The sequence below is a fragment of the Carlito syrichta genome, unplaced genomic scaffold, assembly GCF_000164805.1.
Source record: "Carlito syrichta isolate Samal-C Ts95f unplaced genomic scaffold, Tarsius_syrichta-2.0.1 Scaffold309202, whole genome shotgun sequence".
NCBI classification, from domain to species: Eukaryota; Metazoa; Chordata; class Mammalia; order Primates; family Tarsiidae; genus Carlito; species Carlito syrichta.
In genome coordinates this window covers 1014689-1035093 of record NW_007253298.1, presented here as the reverse complement: position 1 = coordinate 1035093, position 20405 = coordinate 1014689, and the positions used below count along the sequence as shown (strand labels likewise).

The 20405-nt window shown below is 33.5% G+C and overlaps 1 protein-coding gene across 2 annotated transcripts in view; it reads left to right on the top strand.

Moving 5' to 3' along the window:
* Positions 1 to 4419: 4419 nt before the first annotated feature.
* The window catches only part of FSTL5 (follistatin like 5), a 600815-nt gene continuing 584829 nt past the window's right edge, over positions 4420 to 20405 (top strand). For both annotated transcript variants that reach the window (XM_021717056.1, XM_021717055.1), the window contains exon 1: positions 4420 to 4664. In XM_021717056.1, coding sequence (XP_021572731.1) covers positions 4523 to 4664 — 142 coding nt within the window. In that variant the 5' untranslated portion in view covers positions 4420 to 4522. The remainder of the gene's footprint in view (positions 4665 to 20405) is intronic.

Sequence of the window (20405 nt, the reverse complement as noted above, 5' to 3'; positions counted from 1 at the left end):
AGCAGCAGCAGGGGAAACACATCCCAATCATTACAGGTCATGAAAAGATCATACTGTGCTCAATCTTCTGTGGGCATGCTAGCATTTACTTGAACTACCCTTTGCCACAAAGTTTGTGAGGTCTGAATGCATTCCGTTAGATTGTATAGTGTGCAACAAGAAATTGTATTTTGGATTTACTGAAGAGTATCACAGTTTTGCCATAGGTGGGTAGCAAAATATAATTAATTCTAAATCAAAATATGCATGTATAATTGTCAACTTTTTTGTTTTTGCAACTGAGAGAAATAAATTCACATACTGTAAATGCTACTGAAAATTTTAAGAGTATTATTTAGCAACACGTATGCTTTAACACTCCCTTAAATGCATTTCCAGTAAATATATGAATACATAGAGTTGTAGAAGGCAGTTATTTATTTATTCCAATGATTTTAAGTCAATATACTCTGTGTGCCATATCCATAGTAAGTGATAATTTTAATAATAATTGCTAAATTTAAGCACATATTCTATGCCACTTTCAGTGCGCCATCCCACATAATTATCTCAACAACCATATATTATTATTATTACTGTCATTATTATTACCTCCATTTAATTTTTTTCATTGATGTAATGTTTACTGGGTTCCTACTATGTCCTAGTAGGTGGGAAAATTGAGGCTCAGTGATTTTAAATGAACTGCCTAAACCACACTTGTGGTAGGAGCACAGATAAAGTATTCAGATTTTAAGGCCCATATTATAACTATTAGCATGAAACAAAAACAAAATCAAATTTTTAAAATGTCATTTAGGAAATCAAGTCAACATTCCTTTCCATTTTATAGTTTAGTCTATTTCTAGAGTATGAAAATATTATTTTTAATGTATTTAAAATTTAAATTATATTATATAAATCAGAATCATGAATATATGATTAACACAGGTGAACTATAAATATTAGATAATGTAAGGAAAGTTTACCAAACACATTTACCACACATCAGCTTTCATTAGAACTGTGTTTTGTCAAGCATTATTAAATTAAAAGACTATCTGGATAAGAACAAATCTAAAGATAAGTTACTATTTATATAGAAGTTACCACTTATAAGTTAGTTATCACTTATTTGCCATTAGAATATATAGCCCAAAGAGATTGCAGCCTGACTGAGGTCAGACAAGCATGTAATTGAAAAGTAAAAGCTTGGATCCTGTTCTATAACCCAAAGTCTGTTCTTTTTAACAAAGCATAGTAACCATAAAACTAACATGTTATACTTTAATGTAATACATTTTTTGAGACAATGAGCACCTCAGATAATTTGGTACTTCAAATACAATTACATGTTTATGTTTCACAATAAATATTAAAGGTAGTCAGCTCATCAAAATCTGTTTTTCCCCTCCGTCTGCTATTATTGTTTTAAATGCAGCATCTGTCTTAATCCCTTGCCCTGTTTATCCTCATATTAGCGTCTGACCTGCTAACCCCTTCTTCAAATACAAGATCAACTGTTGCATGGTATTTTGTCTGTGAAGTTTTAAATGACTTCAGTTTCCTTTGTGCCCTTAAATGTGCCCTTAAATCTTAGCCTATCTATTTAAGCATGTTCAAACGGTATGTTATATCCTTTTTTGCCACTTGAAGAAAGTAGCAAGAACTGCTTTTAAAAATGTATCCTATAGCAACTAATATATAGCACCCTCACATATAAATAATTACATTTTATTAAATTTCATTTCAATTTAGACCTACTCTATGTTAGATACATATCTGATATGTTAGAGATACATGAATATAGATATAGACATATACAAATATAGATTTGTATTCCTTAAAGAGAATTTCATTTGTGATTGAGGATTTGAAAAGACTATCTCAAGAATAACATAACTATTTTGTTTTATTATTTGATATCATTAATCTTTTAATAGTTTATCTTTTAAAAAATTTGTTTGAGGAACTTTTGTAATGTTCCTAAACAATAGAAATTGCACAATCATGTACTTGTTCAACGTATAGTCCATTTTTTAGAACAAATGCTATTTTATCAAACTATAAGCTACCAGAATATCAGTTCTTGATTGAAATGCATTTAGTATGTTATCAGACAGAATATACTTAGAAGAAATCTGACACGTTGAGATTAAATTGATTTAATCTCAGTTGAAACTTAAATTCGGCATTAGTCATGGATAATTGCTGTCAGAAAGGGTATGTTCTATCTATTCATTTACATAATATGAGCTTCTTTGGATTGCATATGAATTAAATTTTCTTTAATTGTAGCAGCAACATGCAACACACAGCTTCTTGCTAGTGTAAAATACATCATATCTTCTAAAAATTGGCTAATATTCTAATACAAATTTCCGAACTGAAGTACAAACTTTAGGAGAAAGATTGTAGGAGGAAAGAATCCAGAAAATATAGTATCCAATCTCAATGCACCACATGTTACATTGGACCATTCCCCTGAAAATGAGAGAGTGCACTCATTGAGAGTTTCCTCAATTTGTGACTAAAATGTAAAAAGATCAAGCCCTATTAATATACTTTAATCCTCTCTTTGACAAAAAGAATATAAAATACTTTATTGATAAATCTCAACTCATTATTGGACAGTAAGAAAATATAAGATATAAATTTATGCAAAATATGACTCTATTCATCAAATTCCTGAGTTACAACAGCAGATCCATTTTGGACTCTATAAATATTAGATCAACAATTTGCATAAGTACTAGCATAAAGATAGGAAATATATGTCCACCTTCAAATGTCTGTATTTTATAGCCATAATAAACATAATTTTGAACTTTCTTTTAGCACATTTGTTAAAAAGAAAAACTTTAGACAAGTTAAATGTAAGAGTTTATTTGCGGAAAAAACAATTCATGAATCTAGCAACACTCAGAAATAGAAGAGTCAGAGATCTCCACCTGGCAGTGTGAGCAGTGAGCATTTACAGGTTAAATATGCAAGCAAGTAAAGAAATGATCTGATTGGCTACAGCAAAGTGAGTGACAGTTTGTTACTTAAGAACTTAAAGAAAACTGGGTTCGGTGGCTTACCCTGTAATCCCGTGTTTTGGGGAGACTGAGGTGAGTGGATTGCCTGAGGCCGCGGGTTCGAGACCCGCCTGGGCAACTTGCCGAGACCTCATCTCCACAATAAATCAAAAAATTAGCCGGGCATGGTAGCGCGCGCCTGTCGTTCCAACTACTCGGAAGGCTGAGGCGGAAGGATCCCCGGAGTCCAGCAAGTCAAGGCTGCAGTGGCTGGGAGCGGCGACAGAATGAAACTCCAGTCTGGGCGACAGAGTGAAACTCCAACTCAAAAAAAAAAAGAAAAGAACTTAAAGAAGACATCCTCAAGCTAATGGACTCTTGCTTATTTAACTGAATATATTGAAAATTAAAAATAAATAATGTAAAAAGAGAAAAACTTGTCCAATATTATAGCATCCTAGCTAAATCAACTGTGTTCACGTTTTCATTTCTTTTTCTAGTATCTTCCAAATACTTGTATTATTTCATATCATTTTTATCTTAGCATTAATTTCTCATCTTTTCCAATTAAGAACATTTCCTAATTACTTACTAGTATCTTCCTTAGTATTATGTTTATTTTAATTATAAATTACTATTCATTAACTCAGTGACCCTAAAGTGTTATCCTTGAAGCAGTAGTGGGACCATCACCTGGGAACTTTTATATTTAAAAGTATTAGTATTTTTATTTCAAGCCCAGAATGTTCAGAAACAAGCATAAAAGTTGTGGTGATGTAGTTTGCACCATACTGTAATATTAAAAGCGTTTTATTTATTTTTTGTGTTTGTTTTCTATGTATTATCTGTATGAAAAGCATTGTAAACCTATTACAGTACAGTACTATATGGCTGATTTTGTTAGTTGGGTACCTTGGCTAACTTTGTTGGACTTAGGAACAAATTGGATTTACCAACATGCTCTCTGAAAAGAACGCATTCAGATATAAGGGCCTTACTGTATTACATATAATATTTATATAACTCTAGGTGATGGGTCATACTATTATCCCCATATTACTGATGGGGACAGTTTGGCATATGGAATGAATTTATCTAAAACATAAAGTTAGTAAGTGGTAGAGATAAGATTTGATCTCAGGCGGTTCAGCTTTTGAGCCCATATGGTTAAGCACTCCACTACTCTGGGGACAGAGATAAAAATCAAGAAGAAAAGGAGAGGATGAGAAGACTGTTGAAAGCATTTTGAAAAATTCATCTGCAGTTTCTGATACAAGCATTTCCTCCACTGAAAAAACAACTGAATCTTAAATATAGTATACTATAATTGAATTTTTTTGTCATTTGACACTTTGAAATACTCATATTAGTTGGACATATGAATCATATGATTTTGAATTTTTTTTCTGTCTTCAGGATTTCTGATTCCAGATGACCCTTTTGCATCTTGTGAAAATAAGTACTGTGGCTTGGGAAGGCACTGTGTTATCAACAGAGAGACAGGGCAAGCAGAGTGTGCCTGCATGGACCTTTGCAAACGGCACTATAAACCCGTGTGTGGATCTGATGGAGAATTCTATGAAAACCACTGTGAAGTGCACCGAGCTGCTTGCCTGAAAAAACAGAAGATTACCATCGTTCACAATGAAGATTGCTTCTTTAAAGGTAAATGCGGAGTGAGCTCAAAGTGTCACCCGCTTCTACTTCTTTCATTTCTCAACTACAGTCTTTGAATTTAAACTCCAGCATAATTTTATATCAGCAAGGGTCTAAAAAGGTAAAGAAAAAATTGAGTTTAATTACACCAGTAAGCTGCAGTGATTGTAAGTTTACATGGATACAATTCTGATATTCAGTTATAAGAATAAAGCTGGCCAAAATATGACTCAACGTTTAATATCGCTTCCAGCATTGCACCATATGGCTTCCCAGTCGTGGATTATCTTTGGGACACAGGGTGGCCAATTCAGGCTACAGGCTGAAAAGCACCTGGAGTGGAACTGAGGGAATCATGAATGCCAAACTGTACTGTGATAACATTTCATTACTTCCTGATTAAAAACCATGGTTTCAGTTTGCACCATATAATTCAAATTATATGAAACCAGCAATTGCCCACTGAAATAACTATGAAGGACTCATGGTTAAACTAATTAGTGAAAATGAGATGACAATAGTTTAAAATTTTAAAGTATCAGTATTTACATTCATGTACTTGAAAATCATTGGTTTATAGGAAAGTACTGCAGAATTAACAATTTGGTACATGATTTTAATATACTATATAAATAAAACATTCAACAGCTTTAACATCACTTATTTAAACATTTTTTGTTGTTTGTTTGTGCTCTTGGAAATATTTTCTTGTTAATGGTCATGACTCAGACTGTAATTTTAGAGTTAAATATATAGGGCTTTCATCAGTGATCATTTTCTAATGATTTCTGATCTTTGGTGAATTCCAAATTTCAGTTTCTCAAAATATTCTTGAAGTGTTTTTGTTTGTTTTGTGTTTTTTTGTGTATGTTTTTTTTTCTTCAAAGTTTTAAGGCAAAGTTTATTAGTGAGAAGAAGAGAGGAAAGAAAGGTTCTGTACCAGATAGGCCTGGCATGGGCAAGTCTCTTTCTCAGAAAAGAAAGACTGCCTTTGAAGTGTTTAACTGAAAAACTTATTTGACGTTTCTATTCTTAGCTTAAATTTATAACTGACATATAATGTTATTACACTTCATTCACTCACTTATTAAGGTAAATTAAAGACAAAAATTGTAGGTGTTTTCAGATTTGAAAAAAATATTATTTTCTTTTTTTTTTTTTGAGTTGGAGTCTCACTCTGTCACCCAGACTGGAGTGCAGTGACCGCTCCCGGCCACCGCAGCCTCAACCTGCTGGGCTCCGGCTATCCTTCCGCCTCAGCCTTCCAAGTGGCCGGAATTACAGGCATGCGCTACCATGCCCTGCTGATTTTTTGATTTATTGTAGAGAGGAGGTCTTGCTGCCCAGGCGGGTCTCGAACCCTCGGCCTCAGGCAATCCACTCACCTCAGCCTCCCAAAGGCGCGGGATTACAGGCTGAGTCACCGAGCCCGGCTAATGTTATTTTCAGGTGATAAAAAATGACGCACATAGCTTTTCAAATGATGGAAGATGAAATACTCTGTAGTCATTGTTACTATTAGAATCCTCTTAACCTATTTGAAGTAGAATTGTAAGAATAGTTAACATAGTGCACTATGTGAATCTTAAATATAAATCCAAAGAGTTATATAATACTAGTTTATCTTCTTGTACCAAAAGAATAACATGCTTTGGCAAGTTCATTGTGCTTTCCTTTTCTATCTAATTTATTTTATAAATAATTAAAGTTGGATCTATTGACATTGTGTTTTGATGCTCAAAGAGTAATATTTTCCTGCCATTTTGACTCAATTTATGTATGGCATTATGAAATTATATAAATAATATATAGCATGTAACTATTTTAACAGAGAATCATATCCTCAAGCTGAGGTTTTTTTCCCCTGACACTGAGTGATTAATTACATGCAAGCAAATATATGAAATGTTCTGTGGGAAAATGATCTGGTATACTTAATATTGTGCTTTATTGCTGGGCTCGGTGGCTCAGCCTGTAATCCCACACTTTGCGAGACTGAGGTGAGTGGATTGCCTGAGCCCGTGGGTTCGAGACCCGCCTAGGCAACTTGGCGAGACCTCATCTCTACAATAAATCAAAAAATCAGCCGGGCATGGTAGCACGTGCCTGTAATTCCAGCTACTCGGAAGGCTGAGGTGGAAGGATCGCCGGAATCCAGCAGATAGAGGCTGCAGTGGCCGGGAGCAGCCACTGCACTCCAGTCTGGGCGACAGAGTGAGACTCCAACTCAAAAACAAAACAAAACAAAACAAAACAAAAACCCCCAAAACCAATATTGTGTTTTATTGCTGGATGCTTATGCATAATGTCTTTCAAAATGAAAATTGACATAAAGTAGATAAAAAATGAGGTAAGTTGCCTTTGTTATAAGTTTACTTCATAGAAAAATGATTCAAAAAACTATTGACCTTCAGGTTTACACAAAACATACTTATTAAATCTATAATTGCTTCAAAATACCTTCTTATTGTGCACAGCATTAGCATGCTATTTATATTATCTGAGTTATTTATCAGGGGCTTGCATGTTTTCCAGATCTCAAAACTGAGGGTCTTCTGTTTTCTTATTTGTTTTGGTGTTTTGCCTAACATACAGATAGCTCATAAAATGACTTTATTTCAGCAGAGAAGTAAACAAAATAGAACAAAACAAAAAAAGTCCTCTCTTGTTAAGTGTACATTGGATCGTGTTTTGAGCATAAAAGAAAAGTCTGTAAACTGAAAGCCTGACATTGTTGTGATAGCTGAAATTCAATCTGTGATTGTGAATTTTATCTTCTGTGGAATTTCAGCAACTTATTTTGCTTGCAATAATGGCCCAATGGAAGAAGCAAGTTAAAATATTAATTTCAAGAACTTCAAAATTTTATAGTCAAGTAGATTTTTTTTAATGGAAAAATGAAGCAAGTCAAGCAATTAAAATAGAAAACACATTTGCTACTTTTAGACTAACATAAGGTTATTGTGAAAACCTTAGAATATGGTTTAACAAACATGAATCAATTTGCTAAAACCAGGTCACAGACTATTTTTTAAATAAAGTTTTATTGGAACATTACTCCACCCATTAGTTTAGGTAGTGCTTTTGTACTACAAAAGGAGAATCAAATAGCTACACCAAATCTATTTTATTTATTTATTTATTGCATCATAGTCTCACTCTGTCGCCCAGACAGGAGTGCAGTGGCAAGTGACATGCTCACGGTCCCTCCAGCGACGGCCTGCTGGGGTCCAGTGATTCCTTTGCTTCAGTCTTCCAAGTACCTGGAACTACAGGCACGAGCTACCATGCCCGCTTAACTTTTTGATATATTGTAGAGAGGAGGTCTCACCAAGTTGCCAAGGCTGGTCTCGTACCCCTGGACTCAGGCAATCGCTCTCGCCTTGGGCTCCCAAAGTGCTGGGATTACAGGTTTGGGCCACTGTGCCAGCCCTAAATATTTTTAATATGAATATTTCCAGAAAAAATTTGCTAAACTCTGCTTCAAAAGATTACTGATGCCTTAAAATTCATTTTAAAAAAACATTAGCTCCCAGCACATCGGGAGGCCGAGGTGAGGGGATTGCCTGAGCCCACGGGTTCGAGAACAGCTTGGGCAAATTGGCGAGACCTCATCTCTACAATAAATTTTTAAAAATTAGCAGGGCATGGTAGTGCACGCCTGTAGTTTTGGCTACTTGGAAGGCTAAAGCAGAGGAATCACTGGATCCCAGCAGGTCGACGTTGGGGTGGCCATGAGCATACCACTGCACTCCAGTCTGGGCAATGGAGTGAGACTCCAACTCAAAAAAAGAAAGAAAAAAAATTAGCAAATCTTTACAATTTTATTTATTTTTGACTATCTTGACAAATACAGACACCTACATATATGGGTGGAAATAAAACAGAAAATCTAAATAAGCAAGATCCAGTATCAAAGTCAATGTCATGGTTATAAAATTGTACTATAGTTTTGCAAAATATTACCATTGGAGAAACTAGGCAAAAGGTACATAGGATCTCTCTCTCTATTATTTCTGAAAAATGTGTGCAAAATTGGCAACTATATTCACATTTTTGTAAAAAATTTTAAAATACTGAAATGTATTGAAAAATATGTAAACACTTTTAAAGAAAGACTTACATTATACCTTACTGATGTATACTTTAATGTACGTTCTATTAGTTTAACTTTATCAGAATAATATATGGCATTTATTTTTAAACTTATTAAAATAAATTATATTTGTACAATCAGGTGTACAGATGCATTGTTTAAAGTTAAAATTAGAATTCAGGTTAAAACATTAATGTCTATATCTCTTATTGAAATATTTTATATATAACTATGTCTCTGTATCTTCATATTACTTGTGTTAACTATTGAAATGCCTCTGTAGTAATCTCAGCATTTCTATTATTGGCTCTTAATTGTACACATGAGTTTACCAAGAATTTCCTTTGGTGTTATGATTTGTGGAACTCTCGATAAAACAAACAATATAGTGAATATAGTATTTTTCTAATTTATTCTTTTCACATTTATTTGCTCATGAAATAAGAGACTATAAAAGGATGTAACATATTGTAGCATTTGTTTATTGGTGTCAAATGTTTTTTGATGATGCTCAACATAAGAGAAAACATTCTATTTTATATGATGCCTAGCTATTCACATTTGTGGTAAGACAGTTCTGCCTTAAAGTCACTTCTACCACAAAGGTCTTTCTAACTGCAGTAATTCACATCATCCCCTATAGCAAATACAATTTCTTCACACCCTGACACCAGGTCAGTCTGTGATAGAACACATCTAGACCACTCAGAGTGTAGACAGGAGATGGAGTAAGAAGCTCAAGCTATGACATAATAAACAGGGATTTAAACCTTTTATGAGAAAGTCAACTGAACAGAAACCCTTTTGCCATTTGCTGTGCTGAGAATAGAACTGCCATAAAGGAAAATGTTCTGTGCACTTAAATGTGCATCACAAACAATAACAACTTGAGAAATATGGTTGTAGCAGCTATCTGTGTGCTATTTGAATGAGATTTGACATTGTTTTAATTTTCTTTGGCATAATCTGAAAAGACTTTCATACTCCATTTTAATTTGTTCTTTTACCTGATTTTTTTTTTTTTTCTAAAGAAAGGACTTATAGAACTTAAAATAGAAAACTTGGCTTCAGGGATATTTAAAAATATATCAGTAAATGTCATGTACTAATCCAAACATATTTTTAGCTTATTTTTTTAAAAGAAGTATCTTCATAAAGCTTCTATTTTATGTTTCAACAGCCTTTTATATCATTTTAAGAAAAATAGGATTGAATATATATATATATATTCTGAAAAATAATCACTAGATTTTTATTAATTAGTTTGTTCTGTTTGTTTTATTTTTTGACAGTATTAGCCAACTGAAATTACAGATTGGCTGTGAAATTAATGACAGAAAATTTTAAATGTATCTTAAGTCTTTCAAACCAGAATATTCAACAATCAATAGCTCCAGTTCCTGAGTTCATTCAGTACCCACAACATCAAAACATATTTGATTAATCACTTAAGTTTTGGTAGATCTGTACTGAAATTTTTTTAGCTCAGTGATATGGAAACTTAGATATTTTATATTTATATGTCATTTAGAATAAGTAATACTTAAATGTTAGATAGATAGATGCAATATTTTTAAAATCTGAAAAAGAGAGTAATATTTAGACTGACTCATCACTTATTGTGGGATTTAGCCATTAAGTCTGCTCAACTAAGGTATTGAAACATGTTATTAAAGAGGGAAAAATTGAGAGGGAAGAAGAGAATTGTAGGAGACAGAAAGCCAGTTGGAATTCTCCCTCTTTCTCTCTCTCTGCGTATCTCCTTCAATTCACCTCTTCCCTCCCACATTTCTACTCTTCAATAATATGTTTTAATATACTTGTTGAGTAGCCCTAATGGCTAAATCTCAAAATAAGTGATGAATCAGCCTAAATATTACCACCTCTTTCAGAATATTTTTATATATAATATCTATATGTAATTTAGGTATTACATATCCAAAAGCGAATGCCATAAAAGAAAAGATAGACAAGTGGGACCTCATCAAATTGAAAGCTTTGCACAGCAAAAGAAACCATCTAAAGAGTGGGGAGAAAACCCACAAAATGGAAAAAAAATTGCTAACTATGTATGACAACGGCCTAATGTCCAGGATCTACAAACAACTCAAATGAGCTGAAAGGAAAAAACCAAACAATCCTTCAAAAAAGTGAGCAAAGAATATGAATAGACAGTACTCAGGAAAAAAAAAAAAAAAGATAAACAAGCAGCCAAAAGATACATGAAAAATTGCTTAGCTTCACTAATCATCAGATAAATGCAAATCAAAACCACAATGAGATACCACCTAACTCCAGTAAAGCTGGCCATCATCAATAGGTCAGAAAACAGTAGATGCTGGCAAGGGTGCGGAGAAAAGGGAACACTTCTACACTGTTGGTGGGAGTGTAGGCTAGTTCAACCTCTATGGAAAGCAGTGTAGTGATTCCTAAAAGAACTAAAACTTGACCTTCCATATGATCCAGCATTGCCTCTCCTGGGAAATACCCAGAGGAACATAAATAGTTCTACAAAAAGACACTTGCTCATTAATGCTTATAGCTGTCCTATTCACAATAGCAAAAGCATGGAACCAACCCCACTGCCCATCAAAAGTGAACTGGATAAAGAAAAGGTGGTACATATACATGATGGAGTATTAAACAGTAATAAAGAAGAAAAAAATCATGGAATCTGCAGTAAATTGAATGGAGTTGGAGACCATCATACTTAGTGATCTTTCACAGAAACAAAGAAAGGAATACCAAATGTTCTCACTCATAAGTGAGACCTGAACATAAATCACATTAGCACAAGGAATGAATCAGCAGTTGATGGACACTGCCAGGGGAGCGGGGAGCACGTAGCTTCACAAAGTTTACCTGGTCCTAAACCAGGGGAAGTGACTTGTGCCCTACTTATCTATAATAATATATGTGTGTGTGTGTGTGTGTGTGTGTGTGTGTGTGTGTATGTAATATATATATATATATATATAAAACACAAAAGTTGATAATAATAATAAATTGGGTATTGTTTATTTCAAAATACACTGAAAAATATTATATCATTAATTCATCATAATAACAAACCAATGTACTACAGTAAAGGTAATAAACTTGGCATTTTAAAAACGTCCTGCTAGCATTCATACAGTAAGTTAAGGTTAATGGGGACGGAAACCAAGGGCTTCTTCCTTCTCATTTAGCATAAGTATGCTCCAAATATCTCTGGTTCAGGCTACAGTATCATAATATCTTACAGTATCATAATATCCTGTGTGTTTAGTGGTGATTTCCATGTGAATATTTGCCATCATTTAGAAACAATATGTACTGAATATTTGTGAAGACTAAATCATGCATTCAGCATAGTTCTTGGTCAATAGAAGAACACAATAGCAGATAATTATTGGGCTTAAGACTAGAACTTTAATAAATGTGCATATTTGATTGTAATAAATTTTCAGATCTGAATGTGTGAAGTCACACATATTTTTTTTAAGCTTTTATTCAGTTATAGAATTGCATCTGGTAAAATTACTGTAGAACTGAATTTACCAGATTATAATAGGCTAATTGATAGTAATGAGTTATCTGATTTTAGAGAAGAACATTTAAAGGAAAAATAACCAAAATGAGTATGGAAATGTATTAATTATTGATTGACATTTGAAAAACTCATCACCTTTCTCACTGATTTATCATAAGTTAATTTTGTTTATTTTATACCGTAAATAGGATATCTGTTAGATCCATGACTTAACATTATTTTACTACCCTACTACATTCCTCATAAAAATAATCTCAGGAATTATGAAGTCGATTTTTTATTGCATTTAATTTCTGCCAAAATTTCCTCTGTGATATAGAGCAATTTACTTTAACTTTCAAATACTTAGACCAGGGATATCCAACCTTTTGGCTCCCTGGGCCCCATTGAGTCAACTTTTGACTTCTCTGGGCTGCATCAAGTAAAGATGAATTGTCTTTGGCCACACATAAATTATATGATATGGTTAGTATATATACATAATAAGACATTTTATTTTTATATATTTTTATTTTAAAACGTAGAAAAATTAGAACAATGTAAAACTAGTGGATATTTGACTTTGTTTTTGTAAAACTAATCTATCACTGTACTCAAGGTGGTTGTCAGAAATGTTTGTTTGAATTTTGCCCTTTGTGAGCTTCATAATCGAAAAGAGCTGCTCGCAAATGTGTGCGCTGCTAAAAAGTGATCTCATGAATAAGACGGACTTGTGGACTTCAAAAATGTAACACATATGGGGATTACAAAGTAAATAAATGCTAAAAAGCACATAATGTTAAAAGATTTTACAGGACTGCATTACCAGTTGTCCTAGGCTGCATGTGGCCCATGGGCTGCAGGTTGGACATGCCTGAATTAGAAAGTCTTTTCTTGTATTTACACATTTTCATGCTATATCATTTTTTCAGTTTCAAGTTATAAGTATTTTAGCTAACTATTTTAATTCATTTTTTTCTATGAGTATATGGATGTTTCATTAGTAGTTATGAATACAAAGTGGCAAAAAAACTCAGGAGAATTTGATTAGCTCAAATAATTTTTTCTACTTTGAAACTGTTTAAATATTGTATCAGTTATAATCTCCCACCGGCACCTTGACATATCATGTTAATTTTCTTAGTATCTTCTTTTCAAATACTGAAAGTGATATTTCTATAACTTACAAAATATTGAAATGTGAAGAACATTTTTTACAACTATTGTTTTTCAACATAGTTGATTTATCTTCTTTCATATTTCTTTGCAAAAACAGAATGATGAAAAACTTTCCATTGATTACACTCAGCATATGTAATTGAAGATAGTGTTCTAGAAAATGCAGTTGAAATTGTTCGCTATCAGTCTGATTTATATTCTAAAATTCTTTCTGAATTTTTTTCTGAAGTACGCCCACAGATATTTCAGAAGCATTTGAAAACATATTATAGATAAAAATTAAAAATCATGTGGTAAAGTGAAAAGCTTTGTATGTCAGTATCCAGATAGCTGCGTGAGAAAAAATTGGACATAATCACGTTGAATAAAGGAATTTCAGCACTTTCTGGCACAGTGAAAAAATCATAGATTAGTAATGTTACTCTTTTGATATAGGTTAAGCAAAGTTTATAAAATTTATTCAAGTCAATTAATAAAAAAATTAATCAAATACAATTATATATAATCAGTTTCTTTTAATTCAAGACACCATATTATCTAGCTAAAAATTATTTATTGGTCCCACGGTTACAACAGTTTCAATCTATTGGGTAGTATGTGTTTCGGCAGACGTTCCACTATTTCATATCTTCTTGTATGTGACAGTAACTTTAAGACTTGTTTTTATAAGTTCCTCCAATCAATATGTGATTTTTGTTTTGAATAATGTCTTTCTAAAATACTCCCTACCACCCTCCCCACCCCATGGTGAAATCTGAACATCAACTGTAATTACATTTTGTCAATACTTTTTGCTTTTAGCAATACCTAAAGAGCACACAAATGATTGCCAAAGTTCTTGAATGAATTTTCTCTCCAGACCCATGTGAACTGAAGTCTACAACATGTAGAAACAGTGTTGAATCATTGTTAGATTACAGTCTAATATGTGCCCTAAATAAGATATTTGGCACATTTCCTCAGAATTTTAAATACACACAATAACTTATAAAGAAAGGACAATTACAGATTGCTCTAGTATAAAACTTTGTGGTAATGATGAAGATCTTGAATGGAAATTCTCACTTTATTTATAACATAAATCAATAATGAGTTTCAAAAAATGTATAATAATTTTATATAAAGATATAAAAAGTGGTATTATTTTAAATTTAAACAATTGATACTTATTTACAAAAATTTCTTTTCTATTATTCATAATAAATTATGTCCAAGATAGATCTCACTTCCTGATTGTCAATCACTTTAATTTATACTGTGGTTTGAAGTCCATAGGCAAAAGTGTGAAAATATATCTGTAAGTAACATTTAAAGCATAGCAATAACATCTTGGTTGATTAGATGACTGACCAGGAAGTAGATTGACATATAGCAGACAGCCAAATCATAATTTACATTTGAAGTCAGAATACTAAATTAAGAATCTTGGTATAATCATAGAAAAATAAATAAAATGTCTTCACTTGTAGTCCAGTGAAGGAGACAACATTTGCTAAGGCTGGACAAAAAATACATCTATGTTTAGATTAGATTAAATTCGTTAGTATAAAGAAGCAAGGTGTAAGCAAGGAAGTCAATTAGGACATTCTTTTACTAGTCCACAAAAAGATACACAGACGATGGTGACTTCAAACAAGGTGACAGAAGTGACCTGGCGTGGTGCCGCACCCCTGTAATACTAATGCTTTGGAAGGTCAAGATGGGAGACTTGAGGTCAGGAGTTTGAGACTAGCATGAGCAATATAGTGAGACCTCATCTATATAAAAATAAAATAAAATTATCCAGGCATAGTGGTGAACACCTGTGGTCCTAGCTGAGGCAACCATATTGTTTGAGCCCAAGAATTCAAGGCTGCAGTGAGCTATGATCATGACACTGTACTCTTTGCCTAAAAAAAAAAAAAAAAAAAAAAAAATGGTAGTTAAAGAAACTAGCTAAGCAAACAGAAAATTTCGGGAACCATTTACTGAATTGTGAACACTGGGACCTCACAATTTATAAATGTACATGAGAAGAGTATATATACAAGTGCATACTCACTTAAGACTGGTTACATTTGAATTCTTTTTTTTTTTTTTTTTTTTTTTTGAGTTGGAATCTCACTCTGTCGCCCATACTGGAGAGCAGTGGCCGCTCCTGGCCACCACAGCCTCAACCTGCTGGGCTTTGGCAATCCTTCCGCCTCAGCCTTACGAGCAGCCGGAATTACAGGCGCTCGCTACCACGCCCGGCTAATATTTTTACATTTGAATTCTTTAAGACAAGCAAAACAAAATTTGCGAAATTAGATATAAATCTAGAAATCAAGGGAGAGCTTGGAGCAGAAAGACATACATTTAGAATTCATCAGCATATTGATAAATGGATGAAGCCAAAGGACTCTATAGTTAAGATAAAGTACAGAATAAGTGCAGATTTGGAAGAATAGAGAGCTAAGGACAGAACACGGTTGTACTTTAAACTTTAGTAGTCATAAAAGAGTATGAGGCAAACAAAAGAGACATACATAGTTGCAGATGATACAGAAGGGAAACCAACAGAGGTTGGATACAAACAAGCTAAGGAAGACAGTTGTGAGGGGAGCAGAATAATGGGCTGAATTAGATGTTGCTGCAATCAGGTACGATGAGGATTTGGGATGCTAACGTTGGTTTGGAAAGATTAAGGTTACAGATGATATTGGCAAATGTTGGCAAAAGAGGAACTAGGAGATAATGAAATGGGACAGCAAGCATAGAAGGTGCATGAGAAGAGTTTTACTTAAAAAGGAACTGAGATATGTATACCTATCAGGAGGGATAAATGGATAGGAACAAGGATATTTAGAAGGAAAATACGTAGGGCAAAAGAAACAGGGGGCAGGTGTAGCGACTTAGAATTTGCTAGAGAGGATGAGGCCCAAATCATCAGTGCAAGACTTAGCTTCAGGTGAGAACATGGATTCTTCATCTACTAAACAGAAGGAATGGAAATATATGTGCTTTTAGGTGCTAGTAGCTGAGCATATTTGATGGAATTAATGTGTTTTCCTCATCAGATTGCTTATATTGATTGCTTATGTTTGCCCAATGAGATAAGAAATAAAGCATCAGTTCAAGTAACTGAGAGAAGGTTTGAAAATTTGTTGAGAGAAAAAAATAAAATACTGTGAAAAAATAAACAAAATGAGAGGAAAAAAGAGGGAATTAGTAAGAATTCTAGCAGTGCTAAGAGGCAACATGATATCACCGCTCACAAATTTAAAGTGAGAACAGTTTTCCACAGGGGTGCATTTTTCTCCAAACTTAGCTAACTAGATTAAGGAGTTGAGTATTGAAAAATTGAGTTTAACCAGAATTTTTATTTTTTCAGGAAAGAAATATAATTGAAGAAAGGATTCAAAGCCATATTTTTTATCTCTCTCGGGACTGTATGATTATGTTATCTTTGACTTCTTGTGGATAAATACTCTAGTATTCAGAGACTCCTGGTGGGCATATTCAGTCTCACTTGCGTATAGACCAAATTAGACACCCAGCCAAGTCTATATTTTGGAGATTTATTACGTATGTTGGCATACCTTCTTAAAGAAGGCATTCATCTTAAATCTGTGCCTGTTAGCTAAATCATTAGCAATGGAATCTATTTAGACTAGTAAACGAGGCAACACCTTTCTTAGATGTGTGGAACACAAATAGATGTAAAATAGCTGTTTAATTTCTTTTTTTTTCCTATTTTTATTTTAAATATGTGGGGTACAATTCAGGGTTGGTTATACATATTTTCATTATGCAGTTACCCTTGTTGATGAGCTGTTTAACGTCAATGAACTTTCTGTTTCTGGCTAATTAGCAGTCACTATGGTGGGCATAGGAACAAATTATACAGTATGTTTAAGACAAAAAAGAATATTGACAAATAACTCTCCCAACCAGGGTATGGATGAGCTAATATGATATCACTTTTTTAGTTTTGTAGGCAAGCTATAAGACAATATTATTGAGAATAGTCATTATTCTGAGGTTGGACCCTGAGAAATGAGACTGCTATATAGAGTGAAGCCAAATATTTAAAGTTTGAGGTAGTTGAAACATTTTCTACTTAATATTACAGCAGTTAATCATATTTTATTTTTATGCATATTTTAATTAATCAGGCTATCAATTATGTTGGAATATAGATTCACTTAGTCAATGTGACTGTCTACAAAGTTATTGGTATTTAATATTTTTAATGATTTTTTTCTTAAAAAAAGAACATGCTATTAAAAAATGGAGAAAGATTTGAGTAATTTAATGGAACAGTAGTATAATTAATTGAAAGGAACAATATTGCATATTAATTTTGTAAACACTCAAAATGCTGCATGTTTGTCAAAAAGACTGCAAATAATAATTTAATTGATATGTGTAAAAATAAAATAAGCATATCTATATCATGGATAGGCATATATGAGCAAGTATTATTTTTTAACTGTTCACTGACAATCACTTATTGACATCTAATCATGTGGTGGACCTATTCTTAAGACTGTTGCCAAAGGTGGAGGAAGGACACAGTTCTTACTTTTTCCAACTTGAAGGTGAGTGGCTAGATCTATCAATTCAGGGCCAATGACAAGTATTTTTTTTTTTTTTTCCATTTCAGGATTATCTCATTTGTTTAAGATAGAGTAATACCTGTCCCTGATATTCAGGGACGTGGAAATCATTCTATGTCAAAACAAACCTATCTACTTTTGGTGTAAGTGAAATGTTTTTTTCTATAGTATGTATATGCCATGTTATATCTAGTCATTATTATTCATGGGTGTTCAATTTTACTTTTCATTTGGCAGTTTATTATTGCTGAGTATGAGGTCCAAATCAAAAAGAGAATCATATATAGTAACAAATGAGGTACTTATATTAAGAAAACAATTGCATTGAAGTTAGAACTGAAAAGAAATGTGTGGAGTATTAATTACTCCTTTTATCATGCACGTTCACCTCCTATGGCTTTAAAAGTTACTGAATGTTATTGTAATAAGTAAGCAGTGTTCCTTACTACGAACTCAGATCTTCAAACAACTAACAACTTAGATGCTAGTCATTCATCTTGACTTTCAGATAAGTAAGGGAAGGTATTAACAACGGTGTAGTTACACATATTTAGTGTATGCAGGAGTTCATGTACACATTTAGAAACCTAGAGAACCCAGTATGGTGTATGGCAGATTTTGACTAAAGTGAATACTGTAAAGAGGAGAAAAACTTTTGGAACTGCTCACTTACACTGACCATACCTAGCCATTTGCATCTATCTATTCCCAAACAAGCACCAAATATTAACATAAAAGTATAACTGTGAGGTGGAGCTTTTATTTCCTATCAAAACTCATAACTGTTATTGTGTATCCTCACATATGCTTATTTTCAAAACAGAATCATGTGTGTAAATAAAGCATATTAAGTAATAAAACTGATTCCTGTTTAACGTTTACTAGAAAAATATTATTAGGCCCACATCAATTGCACTTTTAATGGAATATAAAAGAGCATGTAGGCTTGTATGCAGTGTGTGTGGGTTTTTTCGTATTCAGAATAATAACTATGTCATTTAGTTGTGATGACAGTCTACAAAACATAAAAGTGAGTTTTGGGATTTTAATTAAAGTTATGTCAAAATTACTTTCAAATCCTAGAAAAAAGTATGCCTGAGTAACATAGCACGTCTTGGCCTTTAAAAATTGTAACAAGTGGAAACATTTACATGACACATTGGCACAATCTCCATAGCTCACAAATAACTAGAATATGACACAGAAGCAGTTTTGTTCATTAATTCCATAGTAAGCATGCATACTGACTCCCACAGAAATTTGTCACTGCTGTTTCTACATCCACAGGAGGCAGCAGGCATGGAAGCAAATTTCATTTAAATTTATCTATATATTATGAAAGAAGCCAGGCTCAGTGGCTTAGCCTGTAATCCCGCGCCTTTGGGAGGCTGAGGTGAGTGGATTGCCTGAGCCCGCGGGTTTGAGACCCACCTGGGCAGCGAGACCTCATCTCTACAATAAATCAAAAAATCAGCTGGGCATGGTAGCACATGCCGTAATTCCAGCTACTTGGAAGGCTGAGGCGGAAGGATCGCCAGAGCCCAGCAGGTCGAGGCTGCGTTGGCCGGGAGCGGCCACTGCACTCCAGTCTGGGCACAGAGTGAGACTCCAACTCAGCAAAAAAAAAAAAAAAAAAATGTGAAAGAAGGATTATACATGCCCCTTCCAAGTAACTCTAGTTATTTCAGCATCAAAATACTACACAAAATAAATAAAACATTAAAAAATACAAATCTTATCCAGACATCTAGACTTTATTATGTAGGCAATATTTGCTGTATTTGACTCTGGGTTATCGTAAATGTTTATGAAAGTTACTCCAGGTACCTTAGTTATCAGGTGCACATTTCTCTTCTATTCCTGCCCCTCTTCTTTCAAACCAAACACCCCCTTTTTTCAAACCAGAAACATTTTATTGCTCTCTGACACTAGAAAACAGTAACCCTGACAGAAACACATCCTACAGGGTGGCTTTTAGAAGAGGCCAAGGCATGGACCCCATCTATAACTCCATTCCCTGACTCTGTTTTTTAAGAGAAGTAGTTCAGGAGGACCAAACTATTAAGTGCTAAAAAGTAGCCTTTGTTTCGGCCTCATTTCCAGATAAATTAGAGCAAGTGGAACAATTTGAGTGAGCACTTATTTCAAAAACTTATCTTTTCACCAAACAATTTAATCAGAATCTTATTGTCCTTTTTGTTTCACTGGGACTGGTGTAATTTCTTTACTTCATGTAACCACCAATAACCAGTACTAAAGAAGAAAAGTATGGTTATTAATAGTGATATGAATGAGAATTCATGGGACTTGTTTATATTTGGTTTCTGATAATTTTTTTTTTTTTTTGAGTTGGAGTCTCACTCTGTCGCCCAGACTGGAGTGCA